The sequence below is a fragment of the Morus notabilis genome, unplaced genomic scaffold (genome assembly GCF_000414095.1).
Source record: "Morus notabilis unplaced genomic scaffold, ASM41409v2 Scaffold436, whole genome shotgun sequence".
NCBI classification, from domain to species: Eukaryota; Viridiplantae; Streptophyta; class Magnoliopsida; order Rosales; family Moraceae; genus Morus; species Morus notabilis.
Genome location: NW_010362623.1, coordinates 167,034 through 193,557, shown reverse-complemented (window position 1 = coordinate 193,557; position 26,524 = coordinate 167,034). Strand labels below are relative to the sequence as shown.

Sequence of the window (26,524 nt, the reverse complement as noted above, 5' to 3'; positions counted from 1 at the left end):
GGAATGATGATTTGAAACATTAAATGGTTTGTGAAACTGGTAATTGATTTATGGCACACTAATAGAAAATCAAAGGACATAATTGAGATTGAATTACTTTAGGAATGAGAATTGAATCCTAAAGTATTGTCTTGTATCAGTGTTAGCTGAGGACTCAGATTGAGTGGCTTGAGGAAGTGGAAGCCAGAATAGTGCACCGCTAGCCATAAGTTTGATATTTACGAGGTAGGATTTCTTACCCTTTTCTTTGTGAGCCTGATCTTAAAAGAGTTTTGGCCTTGCAAATGTTTTAAAGAAAGGGGCTTGTTTGCGAAAGAAAAAGTATTTAAAACCTATGGCTTGTTGTAGTTCATGGTACCCATGGCTTGTTGTAGTACATGGGACCATGGCTTGTTGTAGTTCGTGGGACTCATGGTTTGTTGTAGTTCGTGGGATTATAATGAATGATTTCATAAAGTTTAATGAATGATTTCTTAAGATAAGAGATCTTATAAATCGGTAAACCGGTTGATGGCCAAGATAGGATATAGAGAGTGCATCCTTAGGGGCAGAACCCGAAACCCGGCCCGGCGGTGATATGGCTTGTGCACATGGTTGTGTAAGTAATTTATCATAGTATAAATTACTTGCTGATGCCTGTAATACTGATATTTTTAGATATATTTCCTTTGAGAAAAAGGATGTGAGGTTCCGGCTGTTGTGTTGGGACTGAATGTCATATTTTATTTACTTATCCATTTATTTATTTACTCGCTCATTTATTTATTCATTTACTTATAAAGTTATTTCAAATTATATCCTACTGGGCCTTTCGCTCACGTTTTATTGTTTTATAAATATTAAACCCCTCCCAGGAAATTCTAAAAGCGGTGCGGAGTAGCTGAGTTAGATTGGTACCACCCGGATTTGGAGATGATTATGTTCATCCTCCTGGTGTATAAATGTAAGAATTTGTAAAGTTTGATATTAGGATTTTTAGACTGTGGTTGATGTCTGTAATGTTATTTACATCTTCATGTATGTATGATACTGAAAAATCCTGTGGACAGATCCTGTACTTTATTATTTTAATTAAGTGTGGGGCTCATTGGGAATTTCCTTTATTATCATGCGTTTAACCCTTAATCAAGCTCCACGTCACCGACCCCTGCTTCGGGGTGTGACAGAGTGGTATCAGAGCCCTTAGGTTAAGAAACGATAGGATTGTACATATATGTGTGACATCAGAAATATACTGAATAGTCTAGTTTCTTTTCAATTAAAGAAGATTCCGCCGCGTCGTAGGTCGCTTAACAACCCGGCACCACAGAACCAGGAGTTCATGGATTCCATGTATGCTACTTTCCAAGGAATGGCCACTCAAGCTCAGAATGAGTGACTGGCCGAGGATAGGAAGCAGGGTTAGTTTTGAGAATTTAGACATGCACCAATCCCCACTTTCAATAGTGAGGGAGGACCCCAGGAGGCAAAATTCTGGTTTGATTCCATAGTCAAGCACTTGAATACTATGGGAGTGCCTGATGAATATTGGGTGGAATTTGTGGTGTACAAGATGGAAGGCCAAGCGAGTACTTGATGGAAGCAAGTGAGGAGAAGGCTTAATGTTGTGGAAATGAATTGGGAATAGTTTGAGGTTCTATTCAATGAGCAATATTTCCCTCAAAGCTATAGGGATGAAAAGGCAGTGGAGTTTATGTCCTTGCTTCAAGGTGATATGTCGGTGAGGGAGTATGAGGTAAAATTCAATGACTTGTCCCACTTTGCGCCATCTCTTGTGGAGTCTGAGCATTTGAAATGCCTGAAATTTGAGAAAGGTCTTAAGAATTCTGTAAGGAAACCTTTAGTGGCTCTAAGGATCCAAAATTTTCGAGACCTGGTGGCTGCTGCTACAAGCATGTAATAAGATAATTTGGCTTATCAGCAAAGTAAGGAAGTAGCTGGTCGAGTTTCTACTTCTGGTGGACCTTCTGCTTCAGGCGGGCCACAATGGAGTAGTAGAAGAAACCATAATCAAGGGCAGGTCAATGCCGACATGATCAATGGTGGCAGTAGTTCCTCTGGAAGTGACCGAAGTGGTCCCTACAGCCCCAAGTGTCATTATTGTGGGCAAGTTGGCCACATTAGAAGGAACTATCCAAATCAGAATTAGCCACCGACTCAGTAATCTCAGAGTGAGGCTTCTTACGGTCAAGCAAGACCACCACAGTTTGTGCCGCCTTATCAGCCACAGCTACCAACGTCAATGCCATACCCTCCTATGCCAACCTACTGTCCGCTTCAATATTCACAGTTTCGGCCTCATGTGTCGGGACCAGTGCAGATACATTTGCCACAACAATATAGGCAGAAAGACAATGGCCCAATATTGGTGATAAAGGAAAAGGAAAGCGCATGGACAAGCGTATACCCTGACCATAGGTAGTTCTGGAGGATAGGCTAGCAACACGGTGGTTGAGGGGATGATTCTAATCTATCATTCTTTAGCACATGTACTGTTTGATACTGGTGCTACCCACTTATTTATATCAAGTTCTTTTATGCAAACCTTGAAATTGAAAGCTGAGAGTTTGGAAACCCCAATGATGTTGAACTCCCCACTAGGATGTGTGGAGGTAGCGAGTGTGTGTAGATCGTGTGAAATCACGATTGAGGGTGAGCGATTGAGAGTCGACTTAATCATCCTTCTGATGAGTTTGTTTGATGTGGTACTTGGAAATTGTTGATTGCTACCATAGAAGAGTGACTTTAGGGACAAACTCTGGAGTGGTGATTGCTTATCAGGTAGATATGAATCCAGTCCTGGGAGAATGACTGCTGAGGTACAGTGTTGGGGGACGTAGGAATCTAGCATGCTTTTCTTTCCTTCTTGCTCTAGAAGGTGAACCTGAGGTAATTGGAGACAATGCAGAGATTCCTGTAGTGGATGAGTTCACAGATGTATTTCCTGAGGAATTACCTAGTTTACCGCCGAATCGGGAGATTGAATTCTGCATTGATTTGGTTCCGGGAACGACACCTATCTCTATTCCTCCATACCGGATGGCACCTGCTGAAATGAGAGAATTAAGAAAGCAGCTCGAAGAGCTAGCAGAAAAGGGGTATATAAGAAACAATACTTTCCCTTGGGGTGCACCGGTATTGTTTGTGAAGAAGCATAACAGATATCTTCAGTTATGTATTGACTATCGTCAATTGAATAGGGTAACTGTGAAGAATAAATACCCATTGCTGAGGATCTATGAGTTATTCAATCAGTTGGGTGGATCACAATATTACTCTAAGATTGACTTAAGGTCTGGGTACCATTAACTTAAAATAATGGAGGAAGATATTCTGAAAACTGCTTTTAGAACTCGGTATGGACATTTTGAGTTCTTGGTAATGCCTTTTGGGCTGACGAATGCCCCAGCTGCATTCATGGATCTAATGAATCGTGTCTTCAGGCCATATTTAGATCAATTTGTGATTGTTTTCATCAATGACATACTAGTCTATTCGAAGACTTAGGAAGAACACGAGCAGCATTTGAGAATCATTCTTCAAACTCTTCGTGAACTCCAGTTGTATGCGAAGAAGGAGAAGCGTGACTTCTGGCTAACAGAGGTGAAGTTCCTTGGGCATATGATATCAGGACAAGAAATTTATGTAGATCCTTCCAAGATCGAGACTGTACTACAGTGGGAAAGGCTAAAGAATGTGGCAGAGATCTGAAGCTTCCTCAGACTCGCCGGATATTATTGACGTTTTGTAAAGGACTTCCCGAGCATTGTTGCACCGATGACTCGGTTGACCAAGAAAGAAGTCAGATTTGAATGGGACACTGAGTGTGAACATGCCTTTCAGGAATTGAGGGTAAGGCTGACAAGTGCACTAGTCCTGATTATTCCTGACAGTGAAGAGACATATGAGGTATATTATGACGCCTCGGGGAGTGGACTTGGTTGTGTCTTATTGGAAGGTGGACGTGTCGTAGCCTATGCATCTCGCCAACTGAAACTACATGAACGAAGCTACCCTACTCATGATTTGGAGCTAGCAGCAGTAATATTTGCTCTGAAAAAATAGAGATGTTATCTCTATGGAGCAAGGTTTCAGGTGTTTTTTGACCATAAATGTTTGAAGTACTTGTTTACTCAGAAAGATCTGAACCTCAGGCAGAGGAGATGGGTGGAGTACATGGAAGATTATGACTTCACGCTGTAGTATCATCCAGGAAAAGCTAATATGGTAGCTGATGCCCTTAGTAGGAAGGCTAGAGGAATTTTGGCGTCATTAGCTTTGGAAGACTGGAAAATGACTAAAGTTGTGAGCGATTATGAACTTCAGTACCATGAGGATTATAACCAAGTAATGGTGTATAATATGATCCCCACACTGGCCCTTGTGCAACAAGTTAAGCAGAATCAATGGCAAGATCCTCATCTTTAAGGAATCTAGATTCGAATCCAGAATGGAGAGCAGCTTGAGGATTGGAGGATCTGAGAGGATGGAGCATTGTACTTTCACAACCGTCTAGCCGTTCCTAAGGTGGACGAGATCAAAAAGTTGATTCTGCATGATGCCCATAAATTGAGGTACGCTATTCATCCGGGAAGTACCAAGATGTACCAGGATCTGAAAAGACAGTACTGGTGGAGAGGTATGAAGAAAGACGTTCGTGAGTATGTCTCAGAATGTGTAACTTGTCTCCGGATTAAAGCTGATCATCAGAAGCCAGTAGGAGAGTTACAGTCTTTACCTATTCCGAGATGGAAATGGGAGCACATTACGATGGACTTTCTGATGGGACTAACGAGAATTAAGCATAGGCATGATGCCATCTGGGTGGTGGTGGATTGGTTGATGAAATCTGCGCATTTCATACCATTTCGTACGACGTATTCTCAGAAGGTTCTGGCAGAATTGTACCTGAAGCATGTTGTGAGACTCCACGGAGTGCTCTTGTCCATTACGTCCGATCGCAAAACACGTTTTAATTTAAGGTATTGGAAAAGTTTTTAGGAAGCCATGGGAACAGAATTAAACTTCAGCACCGCATTTCATCCTCAGACTGATGTTTAATCTGAAAGAGTTATTCAGATTCTGGAGGATATGCTTCGTGCTTGTATTCTGGATTTTGGTGGGAACTGGAAGAAATACCTACACCTTGCTGAGTTTGCATACAATAACAGCTATCAGACTAGTATCAATATGGCACCGTTTGAAGCTCTCTATGGTCATCCTTGCAGGTCACCTGTGTGTTGGTTGGAACCAGAGGATTGACTCACTACTGGACCAGAAGTTGTCCAAGAGAATAATGAGAAGATAGCTGTCATCCGAGAATGACTGTTAACGGCTCAAAGTTGTCAAAAGAGCTATGCTGACAAAAGGCGTAGGCCTTTGGAATTTCAGGAAGGCAACTTCGTTTTGTTAAAGGTTTCTCCACACAAAGGAGTTGCTCATTTTTGTGTGAAAGGGAAGCTTGTGCCAAGGTATGTTGGACTATTCTCGATCGTGCAACGAGTTAGAGTTGTGGTGTATCATCTTACCTTACCACCTGGGCTATCTCATGTACATGACGTGTTCCGTGTCTCCATGCGTCGAAAATGTCAACCTGAGCTGGAAGCGGTGGTGCAATGACATGACGTTCTGATACAGTATGAGGTGACATACGAGGAGGCACCAGTTTAGATTCTTGATCGTAAGATGAAGAGCTTGCATCATCGTGAGATCCCGCTAGTGAAAGTATTATGGCAGCACCATGGAGCTGAGAAAGCAACATGGGAGCTTGAAACGACTATGTAGGAGCATTATCCGCATCTGTTTGCATTTTGAGGTAAATCCTAATTTCGAGGACGAAATTCCTTAAGGGGGGTAGAGTTGTAACACCACAAAGAATTAAATGAGATTAATTAATGTAATTAATATTTATTAGTGTGCCTAATCTGGTTTAATTAATTGATTATTAATTAATAAATGTTTCTGACGAGTGAATTTAAATAATTCCAAGGTATTTAAATATTCTCAGCATTTACATTTTTACCGAGAAGTGTGTATGGGCACATTTTTGGACTGTCATTTTAAATGTTTGACACCTGTCCATTTTTCTTTTCTTTTCCTTTTTCCTTTTCTCTTCCTTTTCTTTCCTTCCCGTGTATACTCTCTCTCTCTCTCTCTCACTCACTCTCGTTCTCTCACTTTCGTTCTCTCACTCTCATTCTCTCTCGGTTGTCTCTCTCTCCTGTTTTTGTCTCAAAGCAACCGGATCTTGAAGTAAAGGAAGATTTAAAGAAGCTTTCAACGTCGAAAGAAGAATTTGAGGTAAGATTACTGAAAAACCTCTCTTGCATCTCGGATTTTTCATATTTGAAAACCTATTTTGGTTCAAAATGGATTTTGATGGATTTTGACTAAAAACATAGTATAAATTGGGGATCTCAATTTCTTTGGACTTGATTTAGTACCTACAACCTGGATTCAGGTGTTGTCCCTTGAGATATTTTGATTTGGAACTGGATTTTCAGGTTTTTGAACTGATTTTGTGAGTTTTCTTGCACTGGTGTTCTTCACCGGTCGACTAGATTGCATTGGTCGCACCGGTCGACCTGTCCGGTCGACTGGATTGCACACCACCGGTCGACTGGTGGTGATGCACTACTCTGTCACCGGTCGACCAGTGTACACGGGGTTTGATCATGTTTTGCCTAAAAACCCTTGTCTTGACCCTGATTTTGAGGAGAACCCAAATTAGCTTCGTTTGGGGACCTAGAATGAATTGATTAGCATCTTTAATCCATGTTTGAGCTTGAAAACCCTTGGAATGATGATTTGAAACATGAAATGGTTTGTGAAACTGGTAATTGAATTATGGCACAGTAATAGGAAATCAAAGGATATAATGGAGATTGAATTATTTTAGGAATGAGAATTGAATCCTAAAGTATTGTCTTGTATTAGTGTTAGTTGAGGACTCGGATTGAGTGGCTTGAGGAAGCGGAAGCTGGAATAGTGCACCGCTAAACACAAGTTTGATATTTACGAGGTAGGATTTCTTACCCTTTTCTTTGTGAGCCTGATTTTAAAAGAGTTTTGGCCTTACAAATGTTTTAAAGAAAGGGGCTTGTTTGCGAAAGAAAAAGTATTTAAAACCCATGGCTTGTTGTAGTTCATGGTACCCATGGCTTGTTGTAGTACATGGGACCATGGCTTGTTGTAGTTCGTGGGACTCATGGTTTGTTGTAGTTCATGAGATTATAATGAACGATTTCATAAAGTTTAATGAATGATTTCTTAAGATATGAGATCTTGCGAATCGGTAAACCGGCTGATGGCTACGATAGGATGTGGAGAGTACATCCTTAGGGGTAGAACCCGAAACCCGGCCGGCCCAGGGGTGATATGGCTTGTGCACGTGGTTATGTAAGTAATTTATCATAGTATAAATTACTTGTTGATGCCTGTAATGCATATATTTTTAGATATATTTCCTTTGAGAAAAAGAATGTGAGGTTTCGGCTATTGTGTTGGGACTGAATGTCATATTTTATTTACTTATCCATTTATTTATTTACTCTCTCATTTATTTATTCATTTACTTATAAAGTTATTTCAAATTATATCCTACTGGGCCTGTAACTCATGTTTTATTGTTTTATAAATATTAAACCCCTCCCAGGAAATTCTAGAAGCGGTGCGGAGTAGCTGAGTTAGATTGCTGATAAGTTGATTTTTCATCAATTTAATCCTGTTATATATTATAGTTTTTGAGCATATTTCAGTTAATTTGTCACTAGTTTTACGTTTATGTTAATTTATTTTGTAGGATTTGCAAAGTGGAGAAAATCAAGTGAAAAAGATAAAGAAGTCCATGAAAATCTCCATTTTGTGCGGGCTGCAGTGCATGAGAAGCAAACTACAGCCTGAGACTTCCAGAGAGCATTCCAGAGAGCACTCGAGCTTTAGGCTGCAGCGCCCCAAAGGGCGCTGCAGCGTGCCTGCTAGCCAGCCTCGCGCGCTTCGGCGCAGTTCAAGGTGCGCTTAGGCGCGCATCCTAGTATCATTGAGGCGCGTGCTGCAGCGCACGTCTGTGGGCTTAGGTGCGCGTCTTGGAACCCTAATGATGCGCGCTGCAGCGCACATGCATGGGCTGCAGCGCGCCTATCTCGAATTGGAGATTTGTGCACATTTGGGAGGTGATATAAGAGGAAAATAAAGCTGCTGGAAGGGGAGACAGACACTGAGAGTGGAATTGAACCAGAGACACGACAAGAACCCTAGAACCAAAGGAAAAGCAGCTATAACAAAGGATTTTTCTGGAGATTTTCAAGGGGATTGAAGGCAGTTTGAAGGCTTCAGAGGAGATTATCCAACAGGAGTTTTCATTACTTTCTCCCTTTGTATTTCTTGAATAGTTGTTTAATTTTCTGTTTAAACTATGGATCTTTGGTATTTTGTAATTATGTATTTGATTTTGAGCATGGATAGTAATCTTTTGTGTCTCTTGTGCTTAATTTCTAATTTAATTACCCATTAGATTAGAGACCTTAGATGTATGAAATTAGGCTCGGGAGAGTTAATTACATACGTTGAGAATTAAGAGACGCAACCTAAGGAGATATTGAGTCGGGAGGCTAGTATAACCTTAGGAGATCGAATATGGGCTAAACTTAATGAATGCATAATTGGTTAAATTAATAGGGATATTAGTTTAATTAATTTAACATATTATTTCACTTAGCGCTCGGGAGAGGGAGTGAGATTATTTTAGTACTCATGATTTAAGATTAGATGTAACACATCAGTAAGTGACAGATTTAGATAAATATAGCATAATTAGGTGAAGTCAAATCCCCTCCTAGCTCATTTTATCACAGAGATCCCTTCAATCCAATTCACTTTGGCATCCGTTGTTTGCATATTTTAGTTAGTTAAGTTGTTCAATTTAGTTTTAATTCCCTTATTCTATATTGTCTAGATAAAATTGGTCTAGATTAATAGCAATACTTAGCTCTTTCCTAGTTAACAATCCCAGAGGACGATACTCGATCTTTGGATCATTATTACTTCGTGATTCATACACTTGCGAGCACACGCTATTTTAAGCAAAAGTATTTTCGCGTATCAAGTTTTTGGCGCCGTTGCCGGGGATTGGCAATTTAGGATTTAAGCTAATATTGCTGTGAAATAGATTGATTTTAATTTAGACCTTTATCTTTATTTTATTGACTTAACTTTTGTTAATTTAATTTCGTTCATCTATTCTTTTGGTTGCAGTGTATGCGCCGAGTCCGCAGCTTGGAGACTGTTCCTTTAGACCCAGAAATTGAGAGAACTATTTCGAGACTAAGAAGGGAACATCAGAACAGAAACCGAGTCATGGCCGAGGGTAACAACAACAACCAACAGAGGGCTTTGAGGGATTACTTCAGGCCAGTGGTCAATGAGAATTATTCGGGCATCAGGAGGCAGACGATTAATGCGAACAATTTTGAACTGAAGCCTGCATTGATAAATATGGTTCAACAGAATCAGTACGGGGGGTTGATGTGTGAAGACCCCAATGTGCATCTAGCAATGTTTCTGGAGATCTGCGACACCATCAAAATGAATGGTGTGGACCAGGACATTATCAGAATGCGCCTGTTCCCTTTCTCACTTCGGGACAAGGCGAGGGGTTGGCTCCAATCAGTTCAAGCGGGTAGTATTGGCACATGGGAAGATTTGGCACAGAAGTTTCTTACCAAGTTCTTTCCTCCATCAAAGACCGCTCAACTGAGGAGCGAGATTGCACAGTTTAGACAGCTGGACTTTGAGCCTCTCTATGAGGTCTGGGAGCATTTTAAGGAGTTGACTAGAAAATGCCCGCAACATGGATACCAAGACTGGTTCTAAATCCAGATCTTCTATAACGGTCTGAATGGACAAACCAGGACGATTGTTGATGCGGCATCAGGTGGGATGATGTTGTCCAAGACCTATGAGGAGGCCAAATTATTATTGGAGGAGATGGCCTCCAACAATGCTCAATGGCCAAGTGAGCGGTCAAGTGTGAAGAGGGCTGTAGGAATGCATGAGATTGATCCGTTGGTCGCTCTTTCAGCACAAATATCAGCTTTGACCAACAAGATCTCAGAGTTGACCGCAAAGGAAGCCACATCGAGTAAGGAGACGGCTATGGTTGCGAGTACATCTTACACAGGTGAAGGTGATACTGAACAAGTGCAATATGTGAACAACAGAAACTTCAACTACTGAAGCAATAACATGCCAAGCAATCTACCAACTCATTACCACCCAGGACTCCAGAACCATGAAAACTTTTCATATGGCAACAACAAGAATGTATTGCAACCTCCTCCAGGGTATAGTCAGCCATTATCTCAGAGCAAGCCGTTGATAGAAGACCTGTTGAGCACGTTCATTGTAGAAACCAGGGGTGGTTCAACAAAGATGAGGCTAGACTTGATAATATCGAGACTCATTGCACAAATATGAGCGCTACTATGAAGACTATGGAGACACAGATTGGCCAACTCGCCGACTCAATGAAGAGCCTATCATCCGGGAGCTTTCCTAGTGACACTGTGAAAAACCCCAAGGAGCAATGTAACGCAGTCACCTTGAGAAGTGAGAAAGAAGTTGAGGCTCTTAAGCCCCAAGAGGATAAAACTAAGGAAAAAGAGGTAGAATCAAAGCAACCAAAGGAGAGTGCAAGGCCTAAGTCGATCTCTTTTCTGGATAATCCTCCTCTCATCACTCCTACCCTTCCATATCCACAAAGATTCAAGAAGAAGAATATGGATGCTCAATTTTCAAAGTTTTTAGAGATTTTCAAGAAGATCCATATCAACATTCCGTTTGCGGATGCACTTGAACAAATGCCTAATTATATCAAGTTTATGAAGGATGTCATGGCAAAAAAGCGGAGGTTGGAGGATTATGAGACCGTCAAGCTAACGGAAGAGTGTAGCGCTATCCTTCAAAGGAAATTGCCTCAAAAGTTGAAGGATCCTGGGAGTTTCACTATTCTGTGTACTATTGGAGATTCTCACTTTGAGAAGGCCTTGTGTGATCTTGGAGCTAGCATCAACCTCATGCCTCTATCGATTTTCTAGAAACTAGGGCCTGGAGAGGTCACCCCTACAACCATCTCCCTGCAAATGGTGGATAGGTCCATTACCTACCCATGGGGAATCATTGAAGATGTATTGGTAAAGGTGGATAAGTTCATCTTCCCGGTTGATTTTGTAGTTTTGGACATGGAACAGGATTGGGATATCCCCATTATCCTCGGGAGGCCTTTCCTAGCTACCGGAAGGGCTTTAATAGATGTGCACAGTGGGAACCATAAAATAAGGGTCAATGAGGAGAAAGCCATATTCAACATCTTAAATCCCAAGAGGTCTCCACAAGAAAAGCCGACTTGTGACCGAGTGGAGGAAGTGAAATCTTTTATCAAGTTCACTCAAGAAGTTGTGCCGAAAGATTCTTTGGGGAATGGCCCCACCAATTCCCTAACCAAAAACAAATCGAGCAATGAACATTGTCCTAAGAAAGATGAAGCGGGGGAGTATGTTGTTAACAGGGTCGAAGCCATTGCCACCCCGATGAACAATGAAAAGGTGGTGGCCAAGAAGAAAGCCAAGAAGAAGCACGACCAGCGAACCTCGTGGCAAGATCTCACTCCGGGCCAACGCGTCCTTCTTTTCAACTCTCAGTTGAAGCTCTCCCCCGAAAAAGAGCAGTTAAGATGGTTTGGGCCATTTAAGATCAAGCGAGTGTCTTCATTCGGTACCATTGAGCTAGAACCAGGAGGATGAAGTCGTGTTTATGTCCAGCTAGGGACGTTAAATCAAGCGCTTCTTGGGAGGCAACCCAAGCTTCTACCCCTTTATTTGTTTTGATTTTAGTTTAATTTTTGTTTGACTTGTTGAACATTGAGTTATTTTGTTGATGTTTGTGTTATTAGTTTTTTTTTTTTTTTTTCTAGTACAGTTTTTATAACAAGTGTTGATAAATATATATATATATATATATATATTTGTAGTGGATTGCAGGTCATTGGAGGTTAGAAAATTTCCAGAGACTAAATTTCCAGAGGCCAAATTTCCAGGGGCAAGTGTTGATTCAGTTATGTGACAGGATGGACCGTGACCAGCGCGCCTAAGCACGTTCATGATCGTGCTGCAGCGCATGTCATCCAGAAATGGATTCCCAGATTCACGCATCGCGTGCCTAAGCGCACAGGTCTCATGCGCTACAACGCACTTATCATAGGATGATATACGCAGCCAACATCGGGAGATGCGATATGATGCCGGTCAAGAGGCGATACATCGCCTGAAGAGGTTTAAAAAAAAAAAAGACTCAGGCTACAACGCGCATTCATGCGCTGTAGCGTGCATCTCCAAGGATTCCCAGTTCCAAGAGGCGCGCCGCAGCGTGAAAAAGACCGTGCCTAAGCGCACATTGGCCAGCAACATTTCCAGCTCCGCTCTTTGCGCGCTGGAGCGCGAAGAAGACCACGCTGCAGCGCGTGTCCGTACTGCAGCCGACTTATGAACTTCATAGCGAAAGCCCTAGCCCCATTTCTGCCTCTTTCCAAAAATTTTCAGCCACCACCCGACTTTTCTCAGCCAAAATCCTCTCAAATCCTCCGAAGCTCTCACTCTTCACCTTAAATCACCCAATACTTTCACTTTGGCAGCGAATCTAGTGAAGATCTTGATGTTTTTCGTCTGAATTTTTCTCAAATCTTCAAGGCATCAAGTAAGTGGTTTTTTCCTGCGTTTTTCCTAAGATTTCAATTTGTCTGGGCCTTGAACTCTCTAGGGAGTTCGAGCACTTGTGAAACTTACGTTTCTGAGCACGGAAAACACTAGATTTTTAGGGGAAACTCTGCTGAATTTTTCAAAAAACTATTGTGTATTGGAGATTTGTTTTTTTTTTGGAGCTTGGGCGTTCAAAAAAGTAAAAAAAAAAAAGAGAATCGGAATTTCGAGTGAAACTAGGGGGGGTGTTTGTTTAGCAAATTTTGGGCTGCCATTTAAAAAAAAATACCGCGGAAGACAACTGCAAACCGGATTAAGTTTGGGGCAAGCTCCAGCAACCGCCCACCCGCCCCTGCCACTTTAGAACCCCCTGCCCCAGCAGTGCCTCCTCCCGATTATGATATCGTTCGGTTTGTGTCGAAGGACGCGGAGACACAATATGAACGGCACAATAAGAGTCAGGCCTGCATTCGAGAAAGGGGTTTCGACACAAGAAATGGCGAATTGCTGCCGGACATCATGAATGTTATTCGGGATAGGGGCTGGGAAAAATTTTGTTCTGAGCCTGCAGCGGGGTCCACTACTCTCGTTCGCGAATTTTTCACGAACGCGAGAAAGTGTACCAGGAACAAGACCAAGGTGAGAGGGCATGTGATTAAATTTGATGCCAAGACGATTAACAATCACTTTGGCATCCCCACCCCTAGTTCTGATCAGCAACAAGACTTGCCGGACCGAGATCCGCAGGAAATTCTGGAAGCCCTTTGCGACGGGCCTACAAAACACTGAATCCGCCTTCGAGGCTCGATATCTGGCGAACTACACCAAGGTGTGGTTCCATTTTGTATGCACTAGGCTTATTCCTTCAACTCATATCTCGAAGGTTACAAAAGATAGGGCCTTGGTCCTACTGGCAATTGAGAGGGGAGAACCCTTAAATTTGGGGGCCATAATCAACAGCGGTATTCACCATGCCCTGCGAAAACACAACATTAGCCTCCCATACCCGTCGTTGCTGACGGAGCTTTTTCTAGCCGCTGGAGTGGCCCTGCCGGATGCACATCTTGAGAAGCCCATTCGGGCTTTTGATCTCAACAGCATCATGCGGATCGCTTCCGGCCAGGCGGCCTCAGAGCAAGATGGTGGAGCAGGATCATCGCAGCCCCCACAGCCAAAGCAGAAGCGGGCAGCCACTACGTCTCGCGAGGACTTAGCAAGCCGGGTTGATCGGCATGAGGAGTAGATTGCCGATCTCCAGAGTCAGTCTGCCTTGACTAGAAAGTTGATCATTGAGTTGGCGAAACACCACACCGCTTGCTTGGCATCACTGGAGCAGGCACTGGCCTCGGTGTCGGCAGCTATTCACGTGTCCCTCATTTCCCTGAGCACATCCGGAGGACTTATTGGCCGGGCTTCCAGCAGCAACCATAGTTCAGCAATCAGCAGCAGCAACCTGACTTCCAGCCACCACCACCTCCGCATGACATGGACGAGGACCACCCTTAGGAGGCGAGAGTCATATCTCACCTCCCAGGTATTCTTCAATTACATTTTCATTGTTTGCTTCTATTTTACTAACATTGAGGACAATGTGATATGTAAGTGTGGGGGGAACTATTGGATTGCATCAATACTTGTTATTCAGTTTGTGTTGTTAGTTTGTTTAGTGAGTTATTTTTCTACTCTTGGTGATCAATGAACCAATGTTAACATTATCTCCTGATTTCCCTGAGTTTTTGTGCAATGTGTCATTTGTGAATTCTGTGTGCTTGATAATTGGTGAACATGAAACACTCTAGTTCTCGCAAGAAAAGACCTTATCACTAACCATTTAGGGGCCTAGAGGAAAATTATTCAATTAATCAAGTTCATGGTACATTAAGGATTCTAGAACTCAACTTAGGGAAACTCGAGGCGAAATCCTCGGCTAGCTAGTCAGCGCAGAAATGATTTAGGCATTCTTTTGGATTGATTGAGCCTTTCTATGCCTACCTTTTGGATTATATCCCTTCAATGTCCCCTTTGAGCCTTAGCCTGATTTTTACTTTACCCACATTTATACAACACTCACCTACTACAATAAATATCATTTTCCCTTCCCCATGACTCTAGGCATATTTAGTTGGAACCCTGGCCATCGGCAGGCACATATTGGTAATGCTGATGCGGCAAAAGAGTTTTGTGCATGCCCCTTGAGATAGCTTGCTAGGTTGATAGTCTAGTAAATTACTTGAGTTTTGGTCTACATTTGAGCTGAAGGAGCACGAAGCTTCCTCATGTGCTGCGAACCTAAGGGGTGATTTTGCTTAGGGGGAAAACTGTGTAAATGTATTTATTATTTGTATCATAAAAATTAAAAAAAAAAGAAAAAAAAAGAAAAAAAATTGTTAATTTGTTTCTATTAAGTTTTTTTCATCTTGGTGCTTGTACATGAGTGGGTATTGTGAGAATAATTCAAGTGTGGGAGTGTTAGGAACTCCAAATGTGAGCTTGAGGTCGGAAAGCTATATGCCTAGGGTTTTTGAGCCGAAAAGTCCATTTCTCAACCACCTTTAGCCCTATCCGAACATTACAAGCTTGCAAAGTCCTTTTGATCTCCAAGACTCATTGAGCCTACATTAGTGGAGAGCGGAACTAAGTTGGGCCTATGGAATCCTAAGCTTTAAGTTACTTAATTATGGATTTCTAAGTTGAATAAGTGAATCCGGGTACTGGATCGTTAAGTGTGAGGTGGGAGACTTGAGTGTTTTTGTGTACATCCAACATGTTGAAATTCTAGAACATCACAAGGGATCACCTTGCATAAAAACTTGAGATTTTAGGGGATGTTGAGGACCAAAGAATGATCATCGGGATATGTGAAACACTCACTCTTTATTTGCGTTTTGTTTTGTTTTGTTTAGTTTTGTTTGTTTTATTTTGTTTCGTTTTGTGTTAGCTTTAGATTTCTTAGCATTGCCTTTTGTGTTTTAGTTATTTTCGTTCTTTTGTTTACATTGTTTTGCTCGGGACTAGCAAAAGTTTAAGTGTGGGGGTATTTGATAAGTTGATTTTTCATCAATTTAATCCTGTCATATATTATAGTTTTTGAGCATATTTCAGTTAATTTGTCACTAGTTTTACGTTTATGTTAATTTATTTTGTAGGATTTGCAAAGTGGAGAAAATCAAGTGAAAAAGATAAAGAAGTCCATGAAAATCTCCATTTTGTGCGGGCTGCAGCGCATGAGAAGCAAGCTACAGCCTGAGACTTCCAGAGAGCATTCCAGAGAGCACTCGAGCTTCAGGCTGCAGCGCCTGCTAGCCAGCCTCGCGCGCTTAGGCGCAGTTCAAGGTGCGCTTAGGCGCGCATCCCAGAATCATTGAGGCGCACGCTGCAGCGCACGTCTGTGGGCTTAGGTGCGCGTCTTGGAACCCTAATGATGCACACTGCAGCGCACATCCATGGGCTGCAGCGCGCCTATCTCGAATTGGAGATTTGTGCACATTCGGGAGGTGATATAAAAGGAAAATAAAGCTGCTGGAAGGGGAGACAGACACGGAGAGTGGAATTGAACTAGAGACACGGCAAGAACCCTAGAACCAAAGGAAAAGTAGCTGTAACAAAGGATTTTTCTGGAGATTTTCAAGGGGATTGAAGGCAGTTTGAAGGCTTCAGAGGAGATTATCCAACAGGAGTTTTTCATTACTTTCTCCCTTTGTATTTCTTAAATAGTTGTTTAATTTTCTGTTTGAACTATGGATCTTTGGTATTTTGTAATTGTGTATTTGATTTTGAGCATGGATAGCTAAACTCCTCACGCTAGGGGGGGTTTGATCTAATTTAATGAAAGTTGTATTTTAAAAATCTGTTTGCTTATTGAATGTCTTATACTCTAATCTTTTGTGTCTCTTGTGCTTAATTTCTAATTTAATTACCCATTAGATTAGAGACCTTAGATGTATGAAATTAGGCTCGGGAGAGTTAATTACATACGTTGAGAATTAAGAGACGCAACCTAAGGAGATATTGAGTCGGGAGGCTAGTATAACCTTAGGAGATCGAATATGGGCTAAACTTAATGAATGCATAATTGGTTAAATTAATAGGGATATTAGTTTAATTAATTTAGCATATTATTTCACTTAGCGCTCGGGAGAGGGAGTGAGATTATCTTAGTACCCATAATTTAAGATTGGATGTAACACATCAATAAGTGACAGATTTAGATAAATATAGCATAATTAGGTGAAGTCAAATCCCCTCCTAGCTCATTTTATCACAGAGATCCCTTCAATCCAATTCACTTTAGCATCCGTTGTTTGCATATTTTAGTTAGTTAAGTTGTTCAATTTAGTTTTAATTCCCTTATTCTATATTGTCTAGATAAAATTGGTCTAGATTAATAGCAATATTTAGCTCTTTCCTAGTTAACAATCCCAGAGGACGATACTCGATCTTCGGATCATTATTACTTTACGATTCGTACACTTGCGAGCACACGCTATTTTAAGCAAAAGTATTTTCGCATATCAATTGCTATCACTCGGATTTAGAGAGGATTGTGTTCATCCTCCTGGTGTATAAATTTAAGAATTTGTAGACTCTGATACTAGGATTTCTAGACTGTGGTTGATGTCTGTGATGTTATTTACATGTTCATGTACGTACAATACTGAAAGATCCTGTGGACAGATCATGTAATTTATTATTTTAATTAAGTGTGGGGCTCGTTGGGAATTTCCTTTATTATCATGCGTTTAACCCCTAATCGAGCTCGATGTCACCGACCCCTGCTTCGGGGCATGACAATAGTAAATATGAGATTAGGTTTAGAGTACCTCCTAGAGTACAGGAACCACAACAACAAGACGAAAACCCACATTCATTCTTGAATGTTTTCAGGTTGAAGAAGAAGAAGAAGAAGACAACTCAAACAGAAGCTGAGAGTGAATCTTCGTCAACAAGTGGCAGTGGTAGCGGCGGCAACAACTTCAACGAGCTTATGGCGTACCTCAGTGAAGGCTTAATAGTCGACGATACGGCAGAATCGTTTGACTTAGTTCAATGGTGGAGGGCACGGGCATTAACTTGGCCAATCCTAACTTGATTGGCAATGGATATATTTTCGATCCAGTCTCCACTATTTCATCCGAACTAGCCTTCAGTATGATAGGAAGAATACTTGAGGAATGCGGCAATGCATTGCAAAGGGATATTGTTGAAGCCTTGGTTTGCATTAAGGATTGAGATCGGGCCGATCAACGTCTACAGGATACAATTTCGCCGGCAAGGCAAGAATGGATCGATGAATTTAATCGATTGTCATTTAATTTTGAAGACGATCCTTCAGCTTCAAATTAAATTGTAAATTTGTAATTTGTAAATATGTATTTATTTTTGACATTGTATTTGTAATTGTATATAATGTTGTAAGTTTGTAAAATTTGTAATTCGTCACAAAATGATTACACTCTTTTTTCCTTGCCAAGTTTTTATCCCAATTGGGTTTTTCTTGGTAAGGTTTTTAACGAGGCAATCATGAATTACGAATTTAATATACATCATTAATATATATGATTAATTTATTCAATTGTGTTAATAATGTCTGTTGAATGTTGATTTTGATTTTTATATAATTTTAACACAAACTAACTTAATAATTACAAAAATTAAAAAAATTAAAAAAAAATTCAGGCTATTCGGGTGGGCTCGGGGGGCCCGGCTGGGTTCGGGCAACCAAATATAAGTCCGCGGCCCGTTCAAGAGTAATTTCGGGCTCGGGCGGGCGGCCCGAATTTTTCAGGCGGTCGTGAGTGGCCCGTCCAAAGTTCCAGCACTACTTGTAACCATGTACCATGTACCGTCGATTTATGCATTAGAATTTTTGAAAAAGTATGTCGCACAAAAAATGAGGATCCTTCAACAATTTACTAGTGTACACTTACTTTGATAACTCTTACGTGCAGCCACAAAAAATGTGAAAAGGAGAGATTTCTTAATTTTTTAAGTTTTTTTAATTTATTTAGTATTAAACTTTCCTTAGCAATGAGAACTTTTAAATTAAATCCTTCTAAATTTAAATTAGCTTCAAACATAATAGAGTTACAAAAATAAAGCTAGTTAATTTATGATTCAATTTACGTTAAAAATCTTTATCGAATGTGTTTTTCATAATATTTTATAAGTCGGACGAAATAAATATTATATTTTAAAAGCAGAGATTTATTGTTATAATTGGGTGTTTAAAATATCATATTAGTTAATGATTATTAATAAAAATATGACAATATAAGTAATCGTTAAATTAATTTAACGACACACTGTCCCCTTTTTTATTAAGAAAAAAAAGAGGTATTACCCTCCAACTGGCAAAAAGAATTAAGGATTCCCATAAAAACATAAGGAATTAATGATTTAACATTTTCTGTTCTTAAAAAAAAAAAGGCTTCACAGGGCCATCTTTAATTCAACATGCTAACTCGCGGTTTCAACATGCTTGCTCGCTGACTAGTGTGGGCGGCTTGCGGTTTTGCCCTTTCAAGGGCGGGTTCAACCTGACCCATCCATCACTCTTTTTGTTTTTTTTGGATGTCAGCATTAGACATGCATGTTAGATAAGTTAAATTTGTATATTAATGTATTATTAACTATATTTGTTAACTTTCATTAAGTAAATAATTATCATTATGCCTAAGCCTAGTCATAAACTATAAATAATATTTGAACTTATGGGTATTAAATATCTAAGTATTTATTTTGTTGATTTTTTTTCTCCTTTTTAACAAGCAAGATGAAAATGAATGGTGTTTGATAATCATATTGTACTTACAAGTTATTGAATTTTAATGGTTATTATTACCCGATTTTGTATCAGGTCCATTCGAGGGTCCAGCCCAACTAAGGAGTCACGCGACGTTATTAGGCTCGCTTCGTGGACCCAAGCCACGCTCGGAGAACTCCTGTGGGTTGTGGTTTGATGAGCCATGTGTGATCAAGTAGGCTTGTTTGTCGTTTAAATTGATCCAATTTGAATCCTGCTTGGGGGGTTTTCAGAATTAATTAGATTAAATACAAATGGGTGATGGAGAATTTCCAAAGAGCCTTCCTCCCATCCTTTTGGAAGCCCAAAACTGTCCTAAGTCCACACCTTAAAACCTCATTCTCTTCTCTTCGTTAAGGTTGATTCTCAGTGTTTTGACTCTAACAGAGGCTCTACCAATGCTAGAAATGCCTAACGGAGAGCCATCGTCTGTGACAGGCACATCCTTAAAGCTTCCTTCATCCGTGCCAGACATGCCTAATAGAGGCTCCCTCCCTAGTAGGCATGTCTCTTGGAGCATCCTATTCATGTCTAATGGAGCCTTTTTCGTGTCAAGCATCCTTTCTTTAAACTTTTTCTCGCCCAGCTCACCATCGTAACAATCTTCGCTTAGAGCATGCTCACCCTTCGGAGCAGCCTTCGTCTGGAGCACACTCAGCATCGGAGCGGCTTCATTCGGAGCAACTTTCATATCAGAGCCAACTTAACGAATGCTTAGCTAATATCTTATAAACCATCTCCGACAAGGTCTGACATGCGATCAGACCTCCGAAAGAGGAAGTCAATGGAGCACGAAGTTGAGTAAAAAAATCCTGAGAAGTTGAGTCAATATTGAACTATTGATCAATAGAGTACATTTACAAAGCTCCAATTAACTCCTGTCCATGACTTTATTATATTGTGTATCATCCCCCTAGGGTATCCATAATTGACTTGAGGTCAGTTCTGTTTTACTTTTCCGATTATATTTATCTTATGTTCAATTATCACTCCATTAGAAAATCACTATTCGTACCAATACAAATAGTAAACCATTAGATAACACAAAGTAATCTAATGGCTAGGCACTCATGTTTTCCAATTCCTGAATAATGCCATAAGAGGATATCATTAACTCTTTTAATAAGAGCTATGGTTTCCATTTCTATGAATAATAAATCTATGCATACAAGAGTTATGCCCCCAACGTACCAGTAAGTGTACATTTACACAATGTTTGGTTATCTTCCTTTGGTATATCAAAAGGCACAAGTCAGGTATATGGGTTTGTTATTCAGCTCAGGATTAAGATGATAACATATCATTAGACAAAAGTGAATTGTTTTATTCAAACGAGATTATTAATTAATATAATTCAACTTTAGTCTGATCTAATATAGATTCCACCACTAGAAACTATATCACTGTCTCTACGTATGGAGTCCTACATCTGATGATTAAGACAAGCCATCTCCGTTTGGAAGTAGACAACATGACAATCTTAACATAAATAATACATGCGTTGATAGTGGTGGAAGATAAATTAGCAGGTGATCAAATCTGATAGTTCTATATTTAGAAGTAAATGGCCAAATTACCAATGTATAGAAATTAATAGACCATTTCATGTTTCTACTTTTTAATTTTCCAATTTTATCTTTTTCTTACTATTTTCCCCTTTCCTTAAGAAAATTTTAATGGTAGATCCCAGATATCACTGGTAAATGTAGGATTTACCAGATTCGTATTAATACGGAAAAAGTTAAAAATCTAATGATAAATCCCGAATGTACTTAGTAAATTCTGAATTTACCATGTTCGTATTACTAGGGAAAAAGTAAAAAATCTAATGGTAAATCCCAGATATACCTAGTAAACCCTGAATTTACTAAGTTCTGATTACTAGGAAAAAAGTAAAAAAATATAATGGTATATCCCAGATATACATATATAGTAAATCCCGGATTTACCAAGTTCATATTTCTAGAAAAAAGTGAAAAATCTAGTGGTAAATCCCGGATATACTTGGTAAATCTCAGATTTACCAAGTTCGTATTACTCGGAAAAAAGTAAAAAATTTAATGGTAAATCCCATATTTACTAAGTTTGTATTAGTAGGGAAAAAGAACACTACAAATTCTAATGATAAATCCCGGATATACATGGTAAATCACGAATTTACCAAGTTCATATTAGTAGGGAAAAAGTGAAAAATCTAATGGTAAATCCTGAGTATAAACGGTAAATCTAGAATTTACTAAGAGGTTATTTTTAAAATTTCAGCTAATTGTAACTCTGAATTTACATCACCTTGGGCTATTTATTAACTTTTTTTAAAACATTGGCCTATTAATTTTAATTCCTCTTAAATCTTGGTATATTTCTCTCAATCCCCCTTATATATTTTTAAAAAAGCCCATTGGACTTGTGTAGGCCCAAACCGCCCGCTGTTGGTAACCGAATTGAATTCGGATGCGGAAGCGTGGCTGGAGGGCGGATCGAGTATAACAAAAATTTTCATAAAACTTTTGAGATACTGTATAGATTATATTAATTTATGCATGAATAAATTAATCACATTAATTTATACATCAAGAACTCAATTAGGAAAAATACCTGGAGGCCGACTCGGATGATAACTTGAGTTCTTTGAGCATGAACGATTCTTGCTCCAAAGCCTTGTGTTTAGAAAACTAAAGTCTTCCACGTCAATTCCTTGAATCTACATAGACGTGTGTGTGGGCACACTCGAGACAAATTGGGTTAAATCAAACACTCGAATTTTTCACAAACACCAACGCATGCACAATGTGGAATTTTTTTGGAGAAAAATTTTCCTTCTCTCTATTTTGTGATTTTTGGCCAGCCACTAAAATCCAGGTTAAAAAATTGTCACGCGCAATTTTTCATCATATCTTATTTATAGAGTAGAAGTCCAACTTCTGGAAGGAATCAAATCTCTCTCTCCTATTTGAATTTTGAACAAAAATTCTCCTACTACCCTTATCTTTTCTGGCCAGCCATGCTAGGATTTTTACCCTGTGTGTGGCGCCAATTTCAGATGGGAAGGAAGAGAAAATCATCCTTTATCATGTAGTCCAATTTCAATTCAAATTCAAATTCGAATTTAAGTCAAACTTAAATTAATTTGAATTCTAAATTGAACAACTTATCAAATAAGTTTAAAAGGATAAATTTAAATTATGTTCATGATTCAAATTCAAATTTAAATAATCACATTATTTAAATAATAACTAATTCTCAATTAATTATTTTTTTGAGTATTTAATTTTACAGTTCCATAATTTTAAAATTCCCATTTTGTCCTTTGTGTCTGGTAGAATTACAAGGACGACGCGGGGACTAATGGACCTATAATCCCGAGCTCCAATAAAATTAATAAATAATTAAACACTTTAATTAATTAATTAATTCTATTAATTCTAATAGTTACTCCACTATAAACTTAAAATTGAACTCTCAAAATTATAGACATTAATTACTTCTAAACTGTGAAGTGTCCATTTGATATAGTCATTGCATATAGATCAATCCTCCATAAATAATTCATAATTAGAGCCATGTAGAATCTGTTAACCTCTCTAATTATATCTTCATCCTTGAGTACCATTGATTCTCTAATGGATAGTGATTCATAAAACACATTCATGAACCAGAGTGCTCTTACTAATCCAAGTACCGAATCAACACTCAAGAAAATTATTTATCTACTTCTTTCGCAAGAAGGAATGGATTCCATCTCCTATAATAACATTCCTAGCTACTTATTTCATCATGTCTCCAAAATACAAGAAATAGGAGTTTGTTAAGAACTCAGGATTAAGATCATTCTATATATAACCCTTAGTAGACTCAATTAGAATTTCTATGCTTAACAGAAATTATTAGAAATTCATATTGTGTCTGTGTCCCTGTTCCACACAATCTCATTATGCGAAATACACACTTTCAATATCTCACCATATTAACAGTGCGGATAGCACCGTTCCATTCTAAATAGGAATGACATGTATTAATAATGTTTTAATTAAAGATTCTGAACTTTAATTATATTCATTATGAACAACGTTTTTTATTATTATCCTTAAACATTATCCTATCATATATAACACTTATATACAATGTTTAAGGTTACATAAATAATCACAAAATTTTCATTTTATATTCATAAAATATTCTTAAATATATGCACATAAAATGATGAATAAACTCTTTTATTAATTAAATAATAAATATCCTATTACATCTCATGCTTCTAGGACACCATTCCCAACACCCGCAAGCTATTGTTTCACTAAGTCTCAACCCCACCCTTGAAAAAACCCAACATGCACTCATCCGAAACTGTCAACCCGCTCGCTTGTGCACCCCTAGATTCATGAGCTTTTAAGGATGATAAAGAAAAATAAAAAAAAAGAAAATAGTGCGAGCCATATTATGGAACCTGCCATGAGTTTTGGTCGTAGATCGACGTATACCATAGGTCTAAAAACTATCAATTTTTTTTGCCATGTGGCACAACAAATTAAAACTTAATAGACTAAAATACTCTCAAATAGGTTAAGGTTTGTTCTCCTTTTTTCTCACTCTTCTTTTTCTCTTTCTTCCTCACTTCTCTTCGCTTCTTCTAAAACTGCTCAAATGTTGCCAAGTACGTATGGCGATCTCACGATGTAGTAGCTCGTCGATCTACAATCCATCACATTTCAAAGGTCCAGGTCCAGGAGGCAAATGGCAAAGCCGCCATCGTTGTAGGTCCAGATCTCATCAGAGAAGAGATTTTAATATGCCCTTTGTAATGGCCGAGAAAATCATAGAATTAAATAATGTAAATTTATTTATTCAAGTCAAGCATTTTTCCTGAGAATATCGTGTCATATTTTGCGACTGAAGGATTTATGAAATTAATATCAATATTCCTAAATTATGTAGCAAGTTTTATGATTAGTTCATATTTTAAGAACAAGTAAATTCAGTTGATAAATTCTCACTGTAATTAAGGCGGAAGAATTCTCAGTGCATATACAGTTGGAGAATCCTAACATCAGGAATCTCTCAGTTTAGTACAATGTTAGTAACGTATAAATAAGCGCTATGAGATTCAAAAAGAAAACCCTTAATTTCGAAACAGATAAGAGGAAATTATAGGGGTAATATTTTAGTAAAGAAATTAAGATGCAATATTAGTTCAGGAGTTGATAAAGTCAGAAACTAAAATTTCATGTCAACTAAGTAAATTCCTAAAAGTCAGTGTGAAGTAATGAGAATAGCTATAAGAATAGAACACCAATAGATGATTACCAAGTGTTCACTAAACCTTGCTTATGTATGCAAGATGACATCAAGTAAGCAATTAGGAATTTAAGTGAAGTATGATGCAGTTACCGATTTTCGGACTGCAATAAGGAAATAAGTTCAGAATGTTGTGTTGAACCCATAAGTGGGCCAACGCATGAATATCAAGTTTGATAAATGAAGAAGAATTGAAAAACATCAATTCTAGGATTTTAGAATCAATCAGAATGAAAAACAGAAGGAAAAGGGGTCCGGAAGGTGTAACCGAGAAAATTGAGATTTTCAACCGATTAGGGTTGACCAAGTCAAAATTGTTATTGACCAAAGAGTTGACCAATGTGTCACTCTTAAAAAATTTGTTAAGATTGAATAAAGTTGATCAAGAAGACAAACTATCCAAAAACGCAGATAAAACGCGTACCGGTTAGGAATTAAACTGAACCGGAAAAGAGATAAGCATTAAACATGGATGGTTGAGATTTAAAGTGACTTTTTAGGAGGGTTGAGATCATGTCATTTGTTTAGTGAGGTGGCCGGCCAAGCTTGTAAAAGAAGTCAAGAAAGAGATATTTTTAGGAGATTTTACAAGAAAGACCCTAAAAGTCAGAAAATTACATTTAGACCCATTCTTTTCTTCCTCCAATGTTTTTTTAAGTATAAAAAAACAATAAAACACTCTCTGTTTCATGCCAAAAACCAGTGAGTGTTCATCCAAGAGAGAGAAAAAAAATTACCAAAAGTGAAGAAAAGCAAGTTTTAAGCGGAAATCGATCAAACTACTGAGATTTCAATTTTTTCTCTCCTTTTTCTTACCTTGGCCGAACCTTGGATGTGGAAGAGAGAATGGAGAAAGTTTGATTAAGATGATGATTTAATTTCCATTGATCAAGGAATTGAAAACTTAGGGATTAAAGGTTGAATTTTAGTTGTTAGATTATGTTTCTAGCAACTTTTGGTTATGAAAATCCTTGTGGGAAATTGGATGAAACCCTAGAGCATGGTTTCTAAGATGATAAAATTATATGAGAAAGTTTGTGGGTTATGTCTAAGAGTTGGATTAATGGATAAAATGAGCTTAGAATAGCTCGGGAAACACAGAAAATCAGGCAAAACTCTTCCGGATTTTAGTTTGATAATTTGAAGTTAAACTTAGTTGTAGTTCTAAATAGAGGCTTTAAAATATTTTCTTCGAAAACACTCTAAAACTGTTAAAACAGTTTTGGTGTTAAACAGAGGAGTTCGTTAAAGAACTCGAAGTATAATTTTAATAAAGCATTTTGAGTTTGAACCTTGTTTATGAAGAGTAAGGTCATGACGATTTGATAAACCTAGTGGACATTTGGTTCATGGATTCAGAACCATGATTAAGAACCATTCTCATTTTACATGTATTTTTTGTGAGAGAAAAACAATGTAGAGAACCATGAATCATGATTCAGAATCATAGATGAATACAAGAAACAAACATCCCACTAATCTTTAAATTAGAAATAAGGTTTTATAATCCTTAAAGGTAGAAAAGAGAAAGAAAGCCATCAATAGAGAAATTACATTTTCTTGTTATATGTGTTTGAGTACATTTCATGTTATAAATTGTTTTGAAATAAACAGTACACATGAATTATATGTGTTTGAGTACATTTCATGTTATAGTATGTTATGCTATGTCATACTGCAT

The 26,524-nt window shown here is 38.7% G+C and overlaps 2 protein-coding genes and 1 non-coding gene across 3 annotated transcripts; 2 read left to right on the top strand and 1 right to left on the bottom strand.

Moving 5' to 3' along the window:
- The first annotated feature begins 1,714 nt into the window (after positions 1-1,714).
- LOC112092389 lies at positions 1,715-3,711 on the top strand. The gene is made up of 4 exons (XM_024168482.1): positions 1,715-1,828; positions 1,922-2,075; positions 2,876-3,201; positions 3,562-3,711. Exons 1-4 carry the CDS (start codon positions 1,715-1,717, stop codon positions 3,709-3,711), a joined length of 744 nt encoding a protein of 247 aa, XP_024024250.1.
- Positions 3,712-9,747: 6,036 nt separating this feature from the next.
- Positions 9,748-9,854, bottom strand: LOC112092412. Its single transcript, XR_002902583.1, has one exon. It is a non-coding gene; the product is annotated as a small nucleolar RNA R71 (small nucleolar RNA).
- A 636-nt stretch (positions 9,855-10,490) lies between these two features.
- LOC112092388 lies at positions 10,491-11,093 on the top strand. The gene has a single exon (XM_024168481.1). It carries the CDS (start codon positions 10,491-10,493, stop codon positions 11,091-11,093), a length of 603 nt encoding a protein of 200 aa, XP_024024249.1.
- The last annotated feature ends 15,431 nt before the right edge of the window (positions 11,094-26,524 follow it).